Raw genomic sequence first — 22,252 nt, 5'->3', positions numbered from 1 at the left:
AAATAAGTTGCTCTCTCTCAAGAAGGTGGTTGGAACTGTGTGAAAGTTTTGGTGCTCTGTGATGTTGCACAACTGCTAATGAAAGACCTCTTCTGGGAAATACATTGCACTACAAGGTCATGCAAGAAGTGCTGCGGAACTGCTAGTGCAAAGTCCTTTTTAGATTGTACACCACCCAGGGACTATTTTGCATGGGGCGGTATAGATATGTAAGAAATAAAATAAATAATGTTGAACAGACATTCCTTGCTTTGCATAACATCCTTGTGCTATGTTGTTAAGCTAGCACAACAGCATTAAGCTAGTGCAGCACTGATTTGGAATGCGTGTTGCTGGTGTAGCAAAGCATGCCTGCACAAGTCCTTGCACAAGTGTAATGTCTCTCTGCAAGCACTCTGTCAGGATGCCAGCCATCAATTATTGTGTCTAATAGGCAAGTTTTCACTCTTGTAATATATTTTCAAGGAGGAAAACCATTTTTGTTGGTAAATAAGTAAATAAAAATATTGATATCGCTTGGGATCCAATGTTTGGCTTAAAAATAACTGTGGAAATCTATATGAATGAATCATTAATGCACCTGCTGAGGATCTTTTTGTCTGTAAATCATATGCAAGTTTATGCTAACTGATTTTTCCTGTCTCTTCTGGATTTTTCCAATAGATGGAGATGCTCTCAACTCTTTGACTAGAGAGACCATCTTGCATCCAGATATGAATTCGGCACCTGCAGGAGCCTTCAAGCCTCTTCGGAAACGATCCAAAAGTGATCCTGTGCTGCGTGGCTTTCCACCCAGAGGTGACTGTTTATTTTCCTGGAAGTTTGCCATTTAGAGGCATATTTGTGCTTGTCTGCAGGGCTACAGGTGTCTCAGAAGAGCAAGTTATCTAGTGTAAGATAAATGTGTGTACTTAGCTTATTAGTGTGTATTCTGCAGCTGTCTCTCCAAATAGATGAGGTGGTAAAGCTGGATCTGAACCATACCATTTCAGATTGCCTGTGAAGGCTCATGTGACTGAACATTTAGTAATGTGAGCTCCCACCTGCAAAATGGGATAAAATTTGAAGCAGTACAATCAAGTTGCAGATTTACCACATCATCTGTTGTTTGTGGAAAGCTGCCCTTGGCAAACAAAATTGAGTTACTAAAGCCCATCCAATGAGTCCTTGGCCAAGCTAGAATTTGAACCTAAATCTTTTGGACCCAAGGTCAAAATTCCAGAGCACAATGCTATGTAGAGCTAAAAAATTCTATGTGTCTGTGTACATGGATGCCAGCCCTGTACACTACTAAATAAAAATTTCAAATTCATTCAGATATTTCAGATATGATCCATCATATTTCCAGATAAATGTCGGCAAGTTTTCCAACTCTAGTCTCATGCATCTAATGGACAGCCCAGACTGTTTCCATACAATTAAGAGTGTAACCTGGAAGAGTTTGAAGGTTTTGTGTTTAGTCCAAGTGCAAAGTGAAGCAGGCACATCAGAAGGCACGAGCATAAAATAGCAATAGCAATAGCAATAGCACTTACATTTATATACCGCTCTATAGCCGGAGCTCTCTAAGCGGTTTACAATGATGTAGCATATTGCCCCCAACATTCTGGGTACTCATTTTACCGACCTCGGAAGGATGGAAGGCTGAGTCAACCTTGAGCCCCTGGTCAGGATCGAACTTGCAACCTTCTGGTTACAGGGCGGCAGTTTTACCACTGCACCACCAGGGGCTCTTGGGTACAATATATCCTTGGGTACAATATATCCTTGGGATTAATTTCATTTTCTGTATTTTTATTCCTTATCTGCATTAGAACTCTAATTTAAAAAATTAGCAAGATTTCTAGGTTCCCTTTCGTTGCTTGTGTTCTTCTTCCAATCATCAGGGACTTTCTCCACCTTTTTTTTTTTTTTTTTTGCTGCTCATTATTTAATCTGAAGAACCATGTAGTGCAACAAAGTTAACTTGCTTTCCTGCCTTAATACCCCCTTCTTCCAAGCCTTGTTCAAGTGGCGTTCTACTCATGGACACAGTCCATCATTCATAAGGGCGTGCATGTAAGCCCTGCCCCTGCACTTGCACAATCATATGGTTTGTCTGAAAAGAGCAGCAGTGTGCTGCTTGAGGAGAGATTTTCCCTTGAGAAGACTGCTGGGGTGCCTCAGCTGTAATCATTGGAAGTCTCTCTCTGTGAGTACGTACTGTATCACTTGCCAGTGCAATCTTGGAGAGTGCTGTAGCCATATACAATGTCCTCACTTTCATGACGCCTACATGGGGTTCCTGTTAATCTTAAACTTCGTCACACTTCACATCTGAGAGTATGTTTTGGCAATGGGTCTGTCTTTATTAGATGGTATCAACAATTAATCTATATCCTAAGACATCCTCTGCCCATTTTCCCTTTGCAAATTGGTCTGTCTGTCGCTACTGCCCTCTGCTCTTCCTCCCCTTTGCCCCATTTTATTGGCTGGTTAGGATTGTTGAGATCATCCCATAAGTTATTCTGTTGGCAAGTTTTGGCATATTTGCTTGCATAGAGTGAAAAAATAATAATTGGGCCTTCTGTCTTGAATAGGGGAAGCGGCCGTCATCACCATATCGTATGTAGCTTTTTGAAGCATTCAGTATTGTGACATTGAGTAATTCCTGTCCTTGGTTCCTAGTCTGGCATCCTTTTCTTCCTTTCTTTTTCCAGTCCTCCATTTATTACTCCCTATGCTGAGCATGTTCCTGAAGTAGTATTAGTACTTAGCACAATTCCACATTTTTAAAATATAATAGCAGATTTGCCTAGGTAAAGGGGCAGTTGTGTTTATGTTATGTTATGTTAGTTATGGCAGCTGTCTTCCCCCCTCCCTCTGTGCTGAAGCTTCCCAGGCTCTGCCCCCAAGGCTGTTGCTGATGGACAGGGGACTTCCAACAAAGATATTGTATGCGCTGCAAGGGGGTGATGGGGGTGGGGGTGGACTTAAGGGACAGGTGTGGGGATATATCTGGGAACCACAAGCAGAGGCAATCCACTAACAGGTTCCTGATATCCTCCCTTTCCACCATGCACCATGAACCACAACGAACACTTCTTTGTCATAAACCCTGTTGCCTATTAAGACCATCTAGAGAGATCCAGTTAGAGTTGCCGCTGACTTGTTTGGTGGCGACTCAGGACCGGGCCTTCTCTGTGGCTGCCCCGGGGCTTTGGAATATGCCCCTCATTGAAATAAGAGCATCTCCTTCTCTGTTTTCGTTTAGGAAGACCCTCAAGATGCACCTGTTTTCTCAGGCTTTTAACTGAAATTGATTTTAAACTGTTTAATTTGTTTTTTTATCTTATGACATTGTTTTTACTTTTTATTATGTTAAATTTTAGCTGTTTTTACTTGGTTTTATATTTGTTGTGTTAAATTCTGTACACCGCCTAGAGATGCCATATCAGGCAGTATAAAATTATGATAGATAAATAAAATATCCACTGCCACTGCTGGAGGTCTCCCAGCCTTCAATAACTGTTTGGGGGGGGCGGGCTTTAGGAAGTCTCAATATGGTGAAGGTGCCTTGTACTGACATATATTGCATTAGTGATACTGTGATGCCATCCAATATCCTGCCCCACCCCACCCCCACCCCCCAGTTTGGTCTTTTGACGTGACTTTGAGAATCATTGCCAAATAGTTTCATTCAAAAAATTCCTTAATAGCAGGGAATCTAACCATTAAAAATGTGGGTTTCGTCCCAGCTCAAGTGGTTCAATGTTTTTTTAACATCTCACTTCAGACTTTAAAGTGGCTTTGTAATCACTTTGAATCTCTTAACATACGCATGCAGAACAGTGTCAAATTCTCTTGCTTGTAATGCAACTTTAAAAATAAAGATAGCATTATTTATTTAATTTTAATATATATCTCTGTTTTTTTAGAGCTACAAACAAAAAACATACAGCAGGATTTTTTTTTAAAAGTTAAAACATTAATCATGTATTTTAAGCTGATTATTGTAAAGCTGATTATTGAACCAGTTACCACTTTTTGTATTTAGAGGTTTGGTTCAAGTTGAAGGCAACCAAGTGATTTTAGGATTCCAATTCACTCAAAAAACCTCCCTGAACCAGCTTTGGGTACAGGTTCCATTAGGTTTGACTCCCTGCTTTAATAGCAATATTGCATTTTACCTGTGGCGTTTTGCTAGTTTCTTCTACCGATAGGATTTTACTATCTATATGTGTGTTTCCTCCCCCTCCTCTCAATGACCCAAATGCATCCAATGAGATTTTCTCTGTCTTCAGGTCCAGTGCTAAGCTGTGAAGTTGCCACCCAAACAGAACTCAAACCAGAACGAGCGAAGGTCATTTTGCGAAAGAGTCTGAGAGGAAAAGCTTTGCGCTCAAGGCCTCGCTCTTTGATAGACTACAAGTCATACATAGATACTAAGCTGCTTGTGGCAAAGTTCCTGGAGCAGTCGTCCTGCAGCATGACCCCTGACATACATGAACTAGTGGAAGACATAAAATCTGTTTTAAAATCAGATGAGGAGCACATGGAGGAAGCCATCACCAGTGCCAGCTTCCTTGAACAGGTAGTTTTGTTGTTGTAGCTGGACTCACGTTAAATGGAATTGTGGCTTCCAGGATGCAGCTGGGGTTTTTTGGAATAGAAAACACAGTTCAACAAATTTAGCATGGATTGCTGGGCCCTGTCAACTTTGTTTTGGGAAAGGAAATACAGTTGTTGAGTCAGAATAGATCGTTTGGGGTCCTTTCATTCTAGGAATGAAATGTGAGCATGGAAAAACCCATTGAAGTAATAGGTCAGTCTCTACTTCAGCTCTGAATCTAATGTTCTATATGAGCATACCCAGAGCTGGCTAAAAGATGGTGAGTATGGAGAAATATCTTCTTAAAGTATAAAATTACAGATTTCCAACCTCACCCTAATAACAAGGTGGAGTAGCAACCAGCACAAGCATATACTAAATAATATTATTTATTGTAAACCAGTCAGAGCTAACAGATGGGAAGGTACAAAAATATAATAACTACATCTGTGGGAATAGGGGTGGTTTTAACACAGAAAAAGTCTCTGCACTGGAACTGAAAAGTGTGGAGCAACAGGTTACTCAGGTACTGTCACTTTGGTTTTTCTAGTGGTCATCTGTACTTCTTCAAAAATGGGCTATGTGCCTGCACAGAGACCTCATTGGAATCTAACAAGCTCAATTCTCCTGCTTTGGGCGGGAACTCCGCCCCTAGCCACTGTATGTGGCTGCGCCACTCCTCATTTTCTCAGTCACAGAGTCCAGCATCAGTGAACCCCGCGGGGAGGACGGGGAGGTGTGTAGAAGTACAGATGACCTCTAGAAGAACCAAAGTTACAGGTGAATAACCTGTTCTTTGCCATGGTCTCTGTCTTCTACACAAATGGGCGCATAACAAGCTGACACTCAAGGAGGAGGGAAGAACAGAAGCAAATATACTGTAATCTGCCAGAAATTTTTATTGCAGAAACAAGTACATCAACTGAAAATGGATTTTCAGACATAGCATCATTCTGTGCCCTGGTATCAATTGCATAATGACGGATAAATGAATGGGGAGTAGCTGCCTGACATATAGCGTCCAATGGGACCACACGATCAAAGGCCACAGAGGCTGCCATGGACCTAACAGAGTGTGCCTTAACTGTAGTAGGCAAATGCTTATGAGCCAATTGATAACAAAGTTCCATTGTGGAAACTATCCATCTAGACATGGACTGGGCCGAAAGCTGTAGACCTTTACGTGGCCCATCATATAGAATGAACAAGGAAGGAGGTTTCCTCCAGTCAGCAGACCTCTGAACGTAGAAGGATAACGCCCTTTGAATGTCCAAACGGTGTAACCTTCTTTCCGCATCCGATGAAGGCTTTGGAAAAAAACATGAGCAAAGTGAGCGGGGATGAATAGTGAAACATGGACACCACTTTGGGCAGGAACTGGACATCCGGCCTGAGCATGACCTCATCCTTATTGAACTGAAGGTACGGTTGGTCAGCCTTCAGGGCCCGCAACTCACTGAACCTCCTGGCAGAGGTCACGGCCACCAAAAAGGCATCCTTCCAGGTCAGAAGACGAGGATCAATTGAAGCCAGGGGCTCAAATGGCAGCCGTAGCAGGCCAGCCAGTACCACTGACAGGTCCCAGGTTGGTGACATGACAGGATCATCTGGGAACATATGAGTCAAACCATTCAGAAAACCTTTTACCACTGGATCTTTAAACCACAAAGCCCAGTCAGTGGGAGAACGTGCCACAATGGCAGCCTTAAGGAATGAAAGCTTTAAACCAGATTCCTTACGAGACAACAGATAATTACATATATCTTGAATGGATTGATTAAACGCATCAAAGTTATGCAGTACAGCGAAGGAACAGAAACGAGTCCACTTGTGATCATATGATTTCCGTGTGGACTGTTTTCTAGCAGCAACCAGAACTTCCCTAAGTCTCAATGGGAAGTCGGCAGGACCTTCCATGCTGTCAGATGGAGGGACCAAACATCTGAGTGAAGCACCCGTCTCTTCTCCTGTGACAGCAAGTCTGGCAGGGCAGTCAGGTGTTTCTAACCCACTGCCAAGCACCTCAGGACAGAATACCAAGGCCTCCTGGGCCACCATGGGGCTATCAGGATTGTCCTGGCCCGATCCACCCTCAGTTTGTGCAGGATCTTCAGAATGAGGGGGAACAGGAGAAACACATACAGAAAGGGGCCTGTCCAAGATCAGACAAAGGCATCGCCTAGAGAGCCCTCGCCCTCCCCTCCCATGGAGCAATAGAGGGCACATTGTGCATTGTCCCAGGAAGCAAATAGGTCCAGTAATGGGACTCCCCAGTTTATGTCCCTGAGAACACCTTGGTGTAAAGCCCACTTGTGGGAGACCACAGTCAATCTGCTCAGAGTGTCTGCTTGGACATTCAGTGCACCTTCTATATGAACTGCCTGAGGCGATACTGCATGTGCCACACACCAATGCCAAAGCTCCAGAGCCAGAAACAGAAGGCTCCTCAAGGACATGCCACCCTGTTGATTGACAAAGGCTTTTGCTGTTGTATTGTCTGTCAGTATTATCACTGGATGACTCCAAAACAGGGGCAGGAAGCCTTTGAGAGCATTGAAAAGGCCAGCAGCTCCAGATAATTGATGTGTAGAGTCCTCTCTTTGGGGGACCATTGTCCACTCAGATGAAGCCCTTCCAGGTGTGCCCCCCAATTGAGCTCCAATGCATCTCTTGTGACCACCCATCAGGCTTGAGGGGCCTGAAAAGGAGTACTGACACTTAGGTGCCAAAACTCCATCCACCACTCTGCCATTGCCTGTATTCATCGAGGGGGAGTTTGTTCTAGATGGCCCGGATCCCGAAGGGGATCGAACACGTCTAAAAACCACCTCTGAATGACGTGCATTCAAAGATGCACTTGAGGTAGCATGTATGTACTCGCTGCCATGTGACCCAGCAGGCGCTGTATGGAGTGCATAGCCTGTGGGCCACCAGCTAGGAAAGAGGCCACCATTCTCTTGAGAGTAACTATGCAGCCCATCAGAAGGAAGACCTTTTCCAAGGTCATGTCGAATATCAGTCCAATGAACTGAATTCAACGGGTGGGTTCCAACTGAGATTTTTTGAAGTTTATTTGGAAACCCAGCTCCTGTAGGGTATCTATCACAATCTCGAGGGCATCCAGGACTGCACGCCTGGTGCTCGCCAAGATGAGCCAATCGTCTAGCTATGGCAGCACCTGCAAACCTTGCGCCTGCAGGAACACCACCCCCCGGGGCTAGACATTTCGTAAAGACCCTCAATGCAGTCGTGAGGCCAAACGGCAAGGCCTTGAATTGATAGGTGATCTCGCCGATCTGAAAATGTAGGAAGCATCGATGCTGAGGGCATATTGAAACGTGATAGTATCCAGGGAAACCATCCATTTGTTCTTTTCCAGGATGGTCATAATGGTTGGTCGGTACTGACAGCATTCGGAACCTTTTGTAGACCAAATGTTTGTTTAGAGCCCTGAGGTCTAGTATAGGGTGCTGACTGCCATATGGCTTTGACACAAGAAAGTACTGGGCATAGAACTTGGGGCTGTCAGGGTTGGTGACTTTCTTGATCCAGGAGAGCAGCGACCTCTTGATCCAACTCCCTGGTGCAAGGAGTCACCACAATTCCGGACACCAGCTGTGTCCCGCAAAACTGCAGGGCATAGCCCAAATGTATAATTGTGAGGACTTACTAGTCCATAGTCACTTTGTCCCTGAGTCATTGCTTCTTCTGGGAGATATTCTGGTGCTGTTTCTGAAAGGCTGGCTTACTGGGCTGCCCACCTGACTTGTATCTTGGTTGGAATTTGTTGCCATGAAAGGACTGTTCTGAAGGCGAATGTTGCTGGGAAGAGGCCCTCTGTGTCTGATAAGGTGACCACCTGGCAGTTTTCTGTGGTTTGGTAGTCGGCGAAGCATACGACATAGAACATGCTGTTCTCAACTGCTGCACTTTCTGGAACATGTCATCAGTCTGTTCTGAAAAGAGATTAGAGCCCTCAAAAGGCAAGTCCTTGACCCTAGCACGTGCCTCATAGTTAAGTCCAGACGAGCGCAGCCAAGCATGTCATCTGAGCGCCACAGATGTGGCCATCACCTTGGCCGCACATTTCACCAAATGTCGGGCCGAATAAAGTTCCTGTTTTGCCAGCTGAATGGCCTGGCGGAAAAATGCTTTTGCCGGATCCCTCTTGTCCTGTGGGAGGAGATCCAGGAAAGGATCCACTTTCTCCCACAAAAAGTGGTTATTTCGGGCATTATAAGCCTGATAATTGGCCACCCTCAAGTGGAGGGCCGAGACCAAATACAGCCTTCTCCCGAAGGAATCCAATTTTCTGCTTTCCTTGTCACTTGGTGCAGACTGGCTGTGACCCCTGGTGCTTTGCAAGGAAGCCTCCATGACAATCGAATTCGGGGTGGGATGATTTTTCAAAAAGGCCATATCACCCTGCAGTTGCACCCTGCAGAAGTTCTCTAAACACCTGTTAGGCTGAGCAAGTGTTGGCTTTTTCCAGTGAGCTCGCATGACCTTCAGCAATGCCGAATTCAGGGGCAGAGCAGCTGGTACCTTGGCCTCTGAGTCGATAAGGCTGAACAAAGGGTCCAGTTCTCCTTTTTGCTGATTACTGAGGCTCACGCCCAAGGCTGACGCTATTCGGGCCACATAAGCAGAGTACAGTTTGAGGTTCTCTGACGGGGAGACAGGCTTCAAGTTGGACTGTATGTCGAGTGGGGACAAGCCCAGGGAAATGACTTCAGAGCCCTGGGAGCTAGCATCACTTTCATATTCAGGCTCCGGGGGAGCCAGAGAATCTTGTGTCAAGGGCGTCGAACCCAAAGGGAAGCCTGGTTTGCTATTTGCATTGTCCGGTATCGAAGCGGAATGTTCTACCTGAAACTTTGGACAGGTACGGTAGCCTGATGCATCACTGGAACCGAAGGGGGCGGTTTGCGATGCTCATTACAATCCCTCAGGGAGCGTTGCAGTGAGTGGGAACATGGCCTCACTTCCAAGTGTGAGGGAGGTTCACGCCACCCCTCATAGGAGGTTTCCCATACATAGGACCTTCTGAATAACGGGACCCATAAAGGGGTTAAGCATAGTTCGAGTAGTCAGACCGATAGTCCACTTGATATCGATTGCAAGATCCAGAGTCCTGGCGCCACACACCGTAAGAAGGCTCAGTGTCTACCAAGGGTGAGCGATATTCCGGCGTCCGGTATGAATCTTGATATGATTGATCATGATGGTCCCAGGACCGATCCCGTCTGTAAGTCGAGGAGCATTCCCAGTGGGTCCCACAGTCCCTAAGAGGGATACCCTCTTGGTGCCTTCGGGGGACGACCGGTGTCTAGGCAGCCATGATGCGTCTTCTGCTGGCTTGGTTGGAGAATAAGCTTCCTCTGATGAAGCACATCCTGGTTCATCTGTTGCCACTGAACGTTCTCTACTCGATCTAGCCCAATTGTGGGCTAAGTCCTCCGACTCCGCAGCCATGGGTGAGCTAGGTCTTGTCGACATCGACTTGTGTGCTGGACGATCTGAGGCCACTTTAGTCTTTTTGGCCACAGGGGCCTCTGAAATAGGAACTTCCTCCGTTTTCTTCTTCTTCTTGGGTATAGGAGGGAGGTGCTGATCCGCTGGCAAATTACAATGCAGCTTCTTCCTTTTTATCTTCGGTACTGACCCCGAGGCATTCGGGAAGGACTTCGGTACCACAGGCGCCTGATGCTGAGGGAGGACCTCTGAGCGCACCGGTTCACTCAAAGCCATCGAAGGCCGAGTAGTAGAGGAAGCTGAGACCGGTACCGGGGTCGGGTTTTCGGCCTCTACAGGAGCGGATACCACATGCTCTGATTGTACCGATGAAGCCATTTTTATGGACCGCTTCAATGATAGGGCTTCTGAGGAATGGAGAGCCAGATCCCACAGGGCTGCGCACAGGCAATAAGCCCTATTCTTGCGAGCCTACTTCGTGAACTTCTGGCAGTGAAGACAGGTCTCAACAATGTGGGGTTCCCCCAAGCACAAGAGACACTTGGTATGAGTATCAGGGGAAAGGATCTTAGATCTGCAGCGGATACATTTTTAAAAATTTGTTGTGCCCAGCATAAACGAGCTCCAAGGAAGGAGGAAACCACAAAAAACAAACGCCAAATAAAAAACGCTACTATGCGAAAGAATTAAAGAAAGAAAAACTAACAAACTGAAGCAGCAGGAAGAAAAATCAACAAGGGGATATCTTGATCCTACTCATTGCCGAGCTGCAGACTCCACGATGTTCACTGAAGCGCACACGAAGAAAGACCAGGGGATGAGGAGTGGCGCAGCCACATATAGCGGCTGGGGGCGGGGTTTGTGCCCGAAGCAGGAGAATTGAGCTTGTTAGGTTCTGACGAGGTCTCATAGCCCATTTGTGTAGAAGACAGAGACCACGTCGAAGAATAGGATTGAAGAATAGGATTACCCCAAATTGTAGGATTTGGGGTAAATATATTTAAAAGATCATAACAAGATGAATTGGGTCTAGCCCCTTCTGTACATGCAGCATATGCATAGACCTGCACAGCCTTCTGAGAGCACAGCTCTCCACATGCAGAGAGGGAGAGATGGGTGGTAGGAGACATGAGATGGGTGGTAGGAGACTCCTGCTGGAGTGGGGTACCATATGATCTAACATGTTATCTCTGCCAACTTTGGTTTACTGTAGTATATTTTATTTTTTATTAATATTGGGTTGGATTCCATCTAGCATTTGCTCAGAGCTGAGCAGCCGCTTATACAAGAGGGTGGTGGAATTTCTACTTTCTCCCCCGCAAACCCACCTTACCCCCCCCTTTTCCTGGGTGTCCCCAACTCTCAAGATCAGCTTTTTGAGAAGTACTGGGGCTGTAGGATGGAGGAGAGGGCAGCAGACATCCCTATTTAATAAGTGGTGTACTGTTCACAGTTCTCTGGATACAAGCCTATATTTGTTTATCTCACTTCAACCAAAAACCCAATACAGTCCTGGGGGCAAGCACCGTCCATTAAGGAAAGTAAGGGACTCTACCCTCAGGCTTATGAACTAGAAGGATGAGAGACGATGAAAGGGAAAGGGAAGTAGAGGGAGATTTGTTTGATGACATTAAAATAAAGTGCAACCTTGTTTTTGTTTTGTTAGATGGGTAGATATAAACACAGGTTGCTTAGCTGTGACTGATGTTCTTCGAGTAGTAATTTGTGCAGTCACACCTGATGGGTTTGGGGCTAATGGGTTTGAAGGTGGAGGGCACAAGGACTGCTGGGTTGGAGATTATCTCAGTGGGGTTTGCAAGGGGATTGAGTGGGGATCCTTTAGCCTTGTCTTTGGGCAGCACATCCAGTATAAACTGAAGCTCAGCAGAAACCTGATTTCCAAATGTACTTGCAACGTCTAATCTTTTCATTGTGTTACATGAGTCCAGTTCAATGTATTTGAAGGCCAAACTAGGTATTTAATGTATGCCTTACACCTGTGTGATTTTTATTTCTCCCCTAAAGATGATCCTGGTTGAGACCACAGGATGAGGGAGAGCAGCTTTAACCCTTTGCACCACTATGAATCCCATCCTTATGGCTATTTTCCCTAGCAGAGAATCTCTAATTTGTACCAACAGGAGGTTCTTTCCAGGGATGTCAGAGTAACCTGGATAGGGAGAATTATGGGGGCAAAAGGTTAAAGTCCTCCTCCCCACATGCCATGGCCCTTATCTAGATCACCCCTAACCTTGGTTGGTACTTAAAAGAAGAAAAAAAGGCATGCAGGTCCTAAGCAGACATTAAATGTGTCATCCTAATTTGACCCTTTGTTTCATTATGAAACGTCATTGAATGCTTGTCTCCATATATAAAAACAGATGGAAAGACGTTGTATAAGGAAAAACATTTTTTTTAAAAAATGTATGTTTTTTCTTGTTGTTTTGAAGGTAATGACTCCTGCTCAGCCATCTACGTCAAGGGCACATACTCTGCCTTTTCGAAGGCACCCAGGACTCCTGCACTTGGAGAGCTGTGGCGATGTCAGTACTTTCACTACAGCAGAAAACCGACTGCTAGAGAGGAGAACTCAGAGGACCGAGCATGAACGACCTCATAGTCTCATTGGAGTTGTACGGGAAACAGTGCTCTGAGCTTATCTATTTCATCAGATAAACTGAACAGACTAGGAAAATATTCTGTGAAAATGCAAAGTGATGGGGGAAAGGTTAGTTTTGTAATTACTGCTGCTTTTGGAAACAATACTTGAGGAGACTCTTGGAAAAAGTGAACTATGAAAACCTCTCTGTTTTTATTCAGAGATGTTTCTAAAACAAAGGATATTCACACACAATGAGTATATCTGAGGATCACTTTTTATTTTGGGATGTGGGGAGGATACAAGGGTATATGCACACTGATATTTGAAAGCAATTTATCCTGCTTAATATTATACAGTATGTGCTTTATGCCTCCATTGTCTGTGGTGTCACTTGTGATAAATACCTATAACCAATTTGGTTTGGGTCTCTTTGAAGGAGGATAGGAAAGTTAATCTAAAGACAAGGCTGTGAAAATGAAGACAAGTGATTTCCCCCCTTCCTTTTGCTTCTCTTTATATCGGTCTTTGTTTAGCAGGCTAAGTGCAGCTGGGCAAATATATAACCAAAAATCTTATATTGTCACTTGTACTCACGTGGAGAGTAAAAGCAGATGTGGTTGGGGTTTATTAAGTTCACCATGTGCCCTTCAGCCATGGGGTGAGCCTGGCTTCTTCCCAGGTATGCTGGCTCAGGTATTGGCGTTTCTTTTCTACCTGCTCCTGCATCCTCATGCTTAAGACAGGATAGCTGCTTTTTAAAAAATAAGATATTTTAAAATGTGCTGCATTTAAATATGTTTATCTGGTCTTTGGTACCTTGCTCATTTTTCATAAGACAAACTTTAAAGTGCAGAGCTGCTCAGGGGATGGAGAATGGGGGTAGTTACTTGGTGACATGTGGGGAGCGGGCAGCCAATAACTGCTGTCTGTAGCTGATTTCTGTTCCAAATCTGCAAAATGTCATCTTTTCCTTTTAGACTGAGTTCACCCCCAAAGAAGAAAAGGTACATTTTAGATTTAATGCTCTAAAAATGTAATGCACATATTCATTCTATGAAACTTTTGAGTAGCCAATATAAGAAACCTGTAAACTTGATGAGAGTTCTAAAAAACCACCCCAAATGATTATAATCATTCAAGGGTCTCTACCTATGCAGGAATGTGTTGTCACATGACACTCATTTCAGACTGGGATCTGTTTGTAGCTTACATGTTACAGAAGCATTTCAATATAGTGGTTTTCTTAAGTACTTGAATCTTTCAATACCGTCATCTCTCACCAATCGTGAGGGTTCTGTTCCAGGAAAATCTTGTGGTTGGCGAATTCATGGTTGGAGAGCCATTGAAATCAATGGCAAATGGGGTTATGGGAATCACAGTCACGAAAGGACTGCAAAATACAATGAAAAATGGGGGCGGGGAATCCCCCAAATCACCAGGAGTCAGTAAGAGGAGTAAAGGGGAGTGAAATGACCCCCAGGCCCCCCCAAACCACAGCCCTCCCCCAATTGTAAAACAGTCTCGCCAAACCATGGCTACTCAGATCGTGGTTAGCAAGACCTGCCACAGTTTCCTGGTTGCAGATACTCAATACCACAATTGGGAAACCCGTGGTTGGTGAGGGATGGCTGTAATCTAAATGGGGAGGTGGGGGAAAGGGTAATTGGGGCTGTGTAGGTCAGTTGTTGTCTTCTCCTTTTTTTGCCTAGCTTTCTTTAACCACTCCAGCAGTACTCTAGTCTCATTTGTCAGATGAGCTTTTCCAGTGGCCTTTAATCAACAACTTGTGTGTTGGAGGCTGTTTGTCACTGCTTACAGCATACTGGCAATCAAGCATTTGTCAATACAATGAATACTACTTCTGTTCCTGAAAATGCAAATACCTTCATTTAAGGCAAAGGTTCCCAAAGAAGGTGGCCTCTCTAAGGAGGGATGGGGAGGTGAATTCTACAGCGGTGGCAGACTTCTCCTTGCTTCTGTACTGTATGCAACTGGGCTACGAAGCAGTGGCCCAAAATGCTGCCTGCAGTGTTGCAGAACCACCCCATTTGCAATGGATATTTCAGCATGTAACTCTGTATGCACAATTTAAAGTTGCTGTGGAACAGGACTGTTTCACAACAGCGTGGATGGTGTTCTAAACACATGCAGTGCTGACCCACCAACATTGAACTGCACTGAATTTGGGCCAGCATCTGTTTCTTCCTCCACCCTCAAATATGTCACTGAACATTAAGTATAGTAAGTATAGGTATAATAGGGGAGATTTAATATACAGAGAGTTGCATGCCAAGCTGTGAGAACCTCTGCTTTATTAAGTTATAAGTTTATTTGGTCATTGACCAGCAAATCTGCTTTATTAATGTAAATCTTGTCTTGGGGAAAACAGAAAACTTGAACTATAAGCCACTGTTTTAGTTTACTCACTCTTCACAAAGAAGTTAATAAAAATGTTTAGTTTATATATTTGAAATCAGTGTGGATCTTTAACAGGGAACAAATCTACACAGAAGAGGGGATGATGGGACACCAGTTCCTCAAACTATTCAGGGAAGCCTCAGCATTTTTCATGATTGTGGCAACAATCCAATCTCCCCCACCTTCCTTGGTTTGATACACAAGCAGACCAGAAGAGATCAGGGTTCATGGGTCAAGAGGACATAGATTCCAGGCAAGCTCAGCTTTGCTCTGTCATGCAAGTAAGCAGGACGCTGCATTCTGTAGTGGTACCAGCTTTGTGGCACAATGAGCCATGGACCATGTCCCCTTGCAAATTCCTTTGACTGAATGTCAGAGCTTACTCATGTGCATCCACACCTCCAACTGACAAAAGGTGTACACACACACACAAAATTTATTAAAGGTACAGGAAGTGGCAACAGCCTGATGTGGTATGCCTATCCTAACAGACCTCTCCTTGGGCTACATGTTTTCCCCAGCAAGACTACAGGACCATTCCATTGCAGTGCCAATTGCTATCCTTGGGCCTCCTGGCCCTTGGACCCACAGAGAACTCTCCTTACCTCTGCCAAGCTTTGGTCTTAAATGCAGAAATACATTTAGTACCTCACTCAGTCCAGTTGCCTTGGCATGCATTAAGACAATTCAGTAAAGCATTCCTGAAAGCAATGTTAGTAATTATGCTAGCATAACTCTTCCAAAGTACTTGAAAATGCTAATATACTTTTGATTCAGTGTTTGCCTCTTCAGAAGTTCAAGGAGAATTGGAGCAACATTGGCTGATATTAGGAAAAATTATTCGAAGTACTCCAACAAACTGAAAGGAGAAGTTTAGCATTGTCCAACTTTTCCTTTTAATTTCAATGGAACTACTTTGAGTAATTTTCCTCATGTCAGCCATGGATCTTACAGACCTAGAAAATTAAAGCAATTTACAGGTTTATGGCTGAAAACTGACTAGATTTGTCAAACAACTACAGCCTTCTATAAATGGGAGAAATTGCTAGGATTTGGAACTTCTCTACCCAACATAGCTTTGAAAATCTATGGAGTCCTCGGTTGTGAAATTAATAATTCAGTAGCTCAACTTAAGTGAAATCAGCTTCCTAAATCAACATTAAGAAAGTCTTGCTGTATCTAATGCCTTTTTTTGTATGTTTGTTTTTTATTGTTTCAGATCTTACAGACATTAGCGCTCTGTTAAATAAAGGAATGTAGCACACTTAAATACATCACAACAAAACAGAGGCTAACCAAAAAAAATGAATAAAATAAAATCCCCTGAACCACTGCAGTTGTATTGTAGAGAAAGAGGACCAGAGAGACCTGTGACAGAAGTCTGAAAAATTACATTCAGTAGATGTGCAGTATCAACATTCCAGGCTCACATTTTTATATATATATTTATATAGAGCTCATCAAGTTTAGTGTTTACAAATAACAATATTGTTACAAATACAATACTATACTTCTCCCAACGCTTTTCAATAATTTCTATTCACCCTCTTTACAGAACAATAGTACAACTTAATATTCTTTAGTACTGTACTCTCTATGTACACATACACACACTTGCCATTTTCAGACACAGATTTCTTTCTCCCCCACCCCAGAAGTACAAAGAACTCCCTGCCCTACCCCAAAAGCCTGACCTTGGGGAAATCCCAAAACACATTGCAAATTATAATGCGATTCAGACACAGTAGAAAAATGATAAATCAAGAGGCAATGTCAACATTATTGTAAACATGGAGTTGTTAATAAAGTATACAAATAGGCAACTATAATCCTTGCAAACTGGAAGGAGTACAGACTAAATTGTTCCTTTGATCCCAAAGAAAATGAAGTTTCCTATATTAGTACAGTAGTTATTCCTGAAATCTGTTTAAAATATCAGTGATCAAACTATTATCTCACTGTTCAGTCCATATTATTCCATCACTCGTAGCCAAGTAAAAATCTCTAGGGTTGGTTACAGAACTGAAGCTAAGCAGACCTATTCTGGAGTCAAATTCCACTATACACAAGCAGCCACAACACTGCAACTATATAGAGAAACCTGTGTATGAACTGGGCTAACAAAGACACAGTAACAATGTCTGTGATTGTGACAACATCTTTTCACCTGTGATCATGGGAATCAGCAAAGATACATCCATGTATGGCCTGGTTCATGCCAATGTTCCCCTATGCAAGTGTCATGTGAGTGTCTGGGTTGTGGCTCTGTACCAGCTCCATGTTTCTGAACCAGTGTGACAACCTGTTGTGATAGAGCAGTGCAGCCAGGACAGAAACTGTTTAAGACAACAATAATTTTCCTTTCATATCACAGTCTGAAACATTATTCAAGTTCTGGACACATTCAAGTTTCCACAAGCATGTGTGTGTGTTTGATTTTTACCTCTGGCCTATTCCCATGAGTAACCTAATACCTTGGTATAACTCTCACTGAAGTTTATAAAAATAAATATTTTGCATACACCTGAAATAGAAGGAAACCTGTTCTGAGAGCTAACACTACTAAGAATTAAGAGTAGCTGGACTTTCAAGACTAGTTTTTCATTCAAGCAATTTCTGGGAAAGCTGCTCTGTATATAGTGAAATATGGGACTTATAACAGGATAGATCTTCCTGACTGGATGAAGAGCAAAGAATGAGTAAGGTAGTGGGAAGAGGAGCATTTAGCAAGGGTATGCTGTTTATTTGATAAAATGGAAGGGCTATAGGCTAGGCTGGGATTGGTAGGAGGGAATGGTGAAATATACTGTGTATTATCAAAATTATACATACGATATGTACTATCTACTCTGTTTCCTCTATATATGCATATGGAAATTTTTGAAAGAGTTGTTCATATGGTCCTTTCCTGGTTCTCAATCTAGATGGCCTCAGATTAAGAACAAGCTACCAATATTAACTGGACTACTAACATTGTGGTCTTTTAATGTTGGATATGTCCTACAGTTTGGAATCCCTTTTCCTTGAGAAAAGTTGAGCAATTCTATGCTTTTTTCGTAATACAATTCCTATGAGTGGGGTGGTGGTCACTGCAGTCATTTCTCCTAACAAACATTTTCCCTCCTTTCTCCTACTGCAACCCTTTGTTTCTTAAATAAAAGTACAGCCTTTGCTTATTGCCCTCATCCAGGCAGAAAAAATGTAAAAGGACACATTCAAAATCCACATGGTACATTTTCCAGGCTTCCTAAAAAGAGGGAGTGGGTGGGTTTCCATTTTCATCTCACTGCAGTTATTTGAAGAGTTAATTGCTAAATAATTTGGATGTGTTGATTTTAAATCAAGGGATGGAAGTGTTAGAAGTAATCCACTTCAATTTGCTTTGAAAATGTGCAGCCAGCTTGAAAAAATTGTGTGTGTGTGTGTGTACAAATACACACACACACACACACACACACAGACAAACAGAGAGTTACATAGAGCTTCCAGTGGTCTCCAATCCAGCTTGCTGACAAGGTCCACACCCATCTAAACCAATAAAACAACCACATCTGACTGTTAAGCAGGTGCCAACTTGCAGTTGATTTTAAGCAACTGCAGCCCAATCCTATGCAGAAGTAGGCACATTGACTTCAGTGGGCTTAGGCACACCAAACTGCATGGGACCAGGTTGCTAGAGTTGGCCTGATGCTATTTGTTTCCTATTGTTTGTTCCTCCCATAATACTGCTATGTAGGCAGTAGAAGGTAGTCATGCATACCCCAACTCTTGCCATTATCCTTACGCTGCATAGCAACTTCTGCCAGTGTAGAGAGTCTAGTGGATGGAGCTACAGGAACTCCATTCTTGCTTGTATCACAGTTATCTTAAGTAACTGAAGGTGCTATCACAGTACCAGCTCCTCCCCCTCTCAGAGCTTCTATGCTTGATGTAGGGGATGAGATCCACATGAATCCACACATAACACCCACGCAGGGCACTGCATTCCAGAAGCAGGCCATTACATATCTATGTGACATGCGTACACCCATGCAACAGGCAGACATCCCAATCTCTTATCCTGGTCCACCAGTGTTGCCCTGAACACTGAACTGGGGAGCACTCTTACTTTGTCTTCCTATCTTCCTTCCCTATCACACAAATCCTAGGCAAATTCCAGAAGGGCAGCTTTGTTAATCTGTGGCAGCAAAACTAACGAAGGATTCCTGGGGCATCTTAATGTATATTATGACATGAGCTTTTGTGGGGTCTATCCCAAAAAGGCTTTTGCCACAATAAATGTATACACATTTAGAATGTTGCAGGACCTAGTGTTTTGCTATGAGGTTTTGCCAGAAATACTAGAGTCTGTGGGCCGCCTTGATTTTAAATACCATGACCAAAAGATTTTAGAACACTTTTTCATTGCACAAGCATCTACAGTAAGTGAAGATACTCCTTTAATGTCCCATGCATGGGATTAATTTTACATATATTTATATTTTTATATATATATATATTTTACAAAATAAATTAAATTTATATCCTTCCACTATTCCATTAATGCTATGGTCCAAAATTAAAGAAAACTTGTCTTTAAAAAATTAAATACAAACTTTTGGACCAAAGATATGTTAAAAGTAAACTGGCTCAGAATAACAAAACAATTTAGAAGTGTATGCAGACTTTTTAAAAAATTATAAATATCAAGCACACAGTTTTGAAATGTGACAATCACTCAGCTCACATACACACCTACATATACACAAAAAGAAGAACCTTAGAAAGTCTAGATCTGATAGCACACACTCTGCTCCCCGCCAACCCCAATCATTTCTGATGAGTATTTAGAAGTTTATCACTCAACTTTAGAAAGAAAGTAGCGAATAGAAAAGCCATTTGCAAAAAATCATGCTGCACCTAAAAAATAAAGGACCTTTGGCGAAGCTGGGGGCGGGGCAAGAAAAAGGGTAAAATATCAGAGAGCAAAACTGTGAAAGCACATCTCCCATAAGCAATGCAAGTGTTAGTCCCAGATGAGATTCCGCATGGGATAAACACCACCCGAGGCAACAGTCTCCTGCTATACAGGTGCTGAAGTACATTAGGGAAGCAATGCTCATTCTTCAAACGTAAAATTTTCCTTGGGGCAAAATTATCATCGGTGCTTTCCTAACATATGCGGCACAGTTACTTTACAGGATAAACAGGTCAACATCCTTTGTCTCACTCCGAGAGGAGACTTCCATCTTACTGTTTGACCTATTTGATAAAAAGAGCTTTCTAATTTATTTCCATTCAATGTACTTAGGTTTTTCTGTCTTAGCCACAGAAGCATAAAACGATGCAGCCTGAACAAGTGTGTGCGTCTGTGTAAGCGTGAGAGAAAAATCTTGATTATTTTTCTGCTCTGTGAAGAATCACATAAAAGTAAAAAGTGCAACCAAAAATGTCAACTTGTACACGGCAGAATGATAAAGGTGGGGGAGACAGAGAGAGAAATGTTGCTGCAAACACCAAAATGCAGCACAAGAAAACACAACCACTAATGAGGAGAATGTCCTCCATGCACACTGGGAAGATGAGCTTTAGATGTAAACTGGTTGTTCCTGTGCAGTCAAGAGTCTATACATGGCAGCTGGCATGGTCTTCATATGGATCTGGAAGAAGAAAAGTATAACTCAATCAGTGCTCCTATGCATTTCCCTAAATAATAATCATGCCAAAAAGGAGTTGTACATTTTGAGTCTGGGGGTAACGGGAAAGTACAACAGAAGGGGAAAGAAAGCAGCCGGTGTATCCCAAGGAAGGGAACATTATTTGGAAGAGTGTTCGCACTGGTGCAAAAACTACAACCCTGTTCACACTTAGTAGGAAACCCTATTGAACTCAAGTGTGGCTTACTTCCAAGTAAACATTAATAGGACTGGGTTGCACAGAATAAAAGCAAATATTAACATCCTCCACATAGGAGCCAGTGTGATATACGCTAGGGACATGACGAACTGGTTCTATTCGAACAGAACCTGGTTTGAATAGAACCAGCCCACTTGAACCGGACCGGATTCCCCAAAAGTGCCGGTCTGAGTTTGAGCCAAACCGGCACTGGTTCCAACAGAACCAGTTCCGGTTGGGCTCAAACTCAGACCGGCACTTTTCCAACAGAACCAGTTTGGCAGTTCAAGGGGGCATGCTTGTAAAAGGGAATCCAGTGAGGATTCCCTTTTACAAGCAAGGGGAGGGGAACCTTTGCTTTTAAAGAAACACACCCTCCTAATAGGAGGTGGCGTCATTGGCAGCAGGGCTCTGGGTCTGGAGCTCTAGCATGGCCCAGATCTGGCCTCCATACATGCATGGAGGCCATTTGTGTGACCTTTGCATTGTCATGCAATGGCCTCCGCACATCCTCTAATGCGAACTGAACCGCCAGAAGAGGTTCCATGCACACTGTTACCAGAGCTACCCTGAATAGCTTAAAGGCAAAAACATCCCTGGTATAGGCCAGCAGTTAACGTTTTCTGACCTGGGATTGGCCTTTTATGCCCAACCCGTAACATGAGACACACTTTTTATTTATGAGCTAATCTGGATGTTTGTTTTTATTAATTTTATTATTTATTATTTATTTGATTTCTATACATTACATTTAACATTATTCCATTTTTTGGTTTTTTAAAAGCAATGTTCATTCCTTGTCCTTCTCTCTTTCCTGATCTGTATCTTCTCCCTCTCATTCCATCTTTAAATAACCTTAATCAACAAGAAAGAAAATGTGGCAGCTGTGAGACAGGTTACATAAGAACAGCCCTGCTGGATCAGGCCCAAGACCCATCTAGTCCAGCATCCTATTTCGCAGTGGCTCACTAGTTGCCGCTGGTAGCCTACAGGCAGAAGTTGAGGGCATGCCCCCTCTCCTGCTGTTACTCCCCTGCAACTGGTATTCAGAGGTATCCTGCCTTTGAGGCTGGAGGTGGCCCACAGACCTCCAACTAGTAGCCGATTATAGACCTCTTCTCCATGAAGTTATCCAAACCCCTCTTAAAGCCATCCAGGTTGTTGGCTGTCACCACATCTTGTGACAGAGAATTCCACAAGTTGATTATGCGTTGTGTGAAAAAGTACTTCCGTTTGTTGGTCCTAGATTTCTTGGCAATCAATTTCATGGTATGACCCGTGGTTCTAGTGTT

General features: G+C 43.3%; 2 protein-coding genes across 26 annotated transcripts in view; one reads left to right on the top strand and one right to left on the bottom strand.

The window, feature by feature from the left end:
- Positions 1 to 16,418, top strand: part of ENTREP1 (endosomal transmembrane epsin interactor 1) — a 68,810-nt gene extending 52,392 nt beyond the window's left edge. For 9 of the 11 annotated variants that reach the window (XM_053299384.1, XM_053299382.1, XM_053299386.1 and 6 more), the window contains 3 exons: positions 664 to 798; positions 4,284 to 4,573; positions 12,517 to 15,132. In XM_053299384.1, coding sequence (XP_053155359.1) covers positions 664 to 798; positions 4,284 to 4,573; positions 12,517 to 12,720 — 629 coding nt within the window. In that variant the 3' untranslated portion in view covers positions 12,721 to 15,132. Of the gene's footprint in view, positions 1 to 663; positions 799 to 4,283; positions 4,574 to 12,516; positions 15,133 to 16,305 lie in introns of those variants that run through there. The other 2 variants (XR_008316867.1, XR_008316866.1) reach the window with 2 other exon arrangements.
- The window catches only part of APBA1 (amyloid beta precursor protein binding family A member 1), a 156,115-nt gene continuing 150,119 nt past the window's right edge, over positions 16,257 to 22,252 (bottom strand). For all 15 annotated transcript variants that reach the window (XM_053299363.1, XM_053299362.1, XM_053299374.1 and 12 more), the window contains one exon: positions 16,257 to 20,725. In XM_053299363.1, the coding sequence (XP_053155338.1) occupies positions 20,654 to 20,725 (72 nt within the window). In that variant the 3' untranslated portion in view covers positions 16,257 to 20,653. The remainder of the gene's footprint in view (positions 20,726 to 22,252) is intronic.

Source organism: Hemicordylus capensis, chromosome 2 (genome assembly GCF_027244095.1).
Source record: "Hemicordylus capensis ecotype Gifberg chromosome 2, rHemCap1.1.pri, whole genome shotgun sequence".
NCBI lineage: Eukaryota > Metazoa > Chordata > Lepidosauria > Squamata > Cordylidae > Hemicordylus > Hemicordylus capensis.
This window is presented reverse-complemented; position numbering and strand designations above follow the sequence as displayed.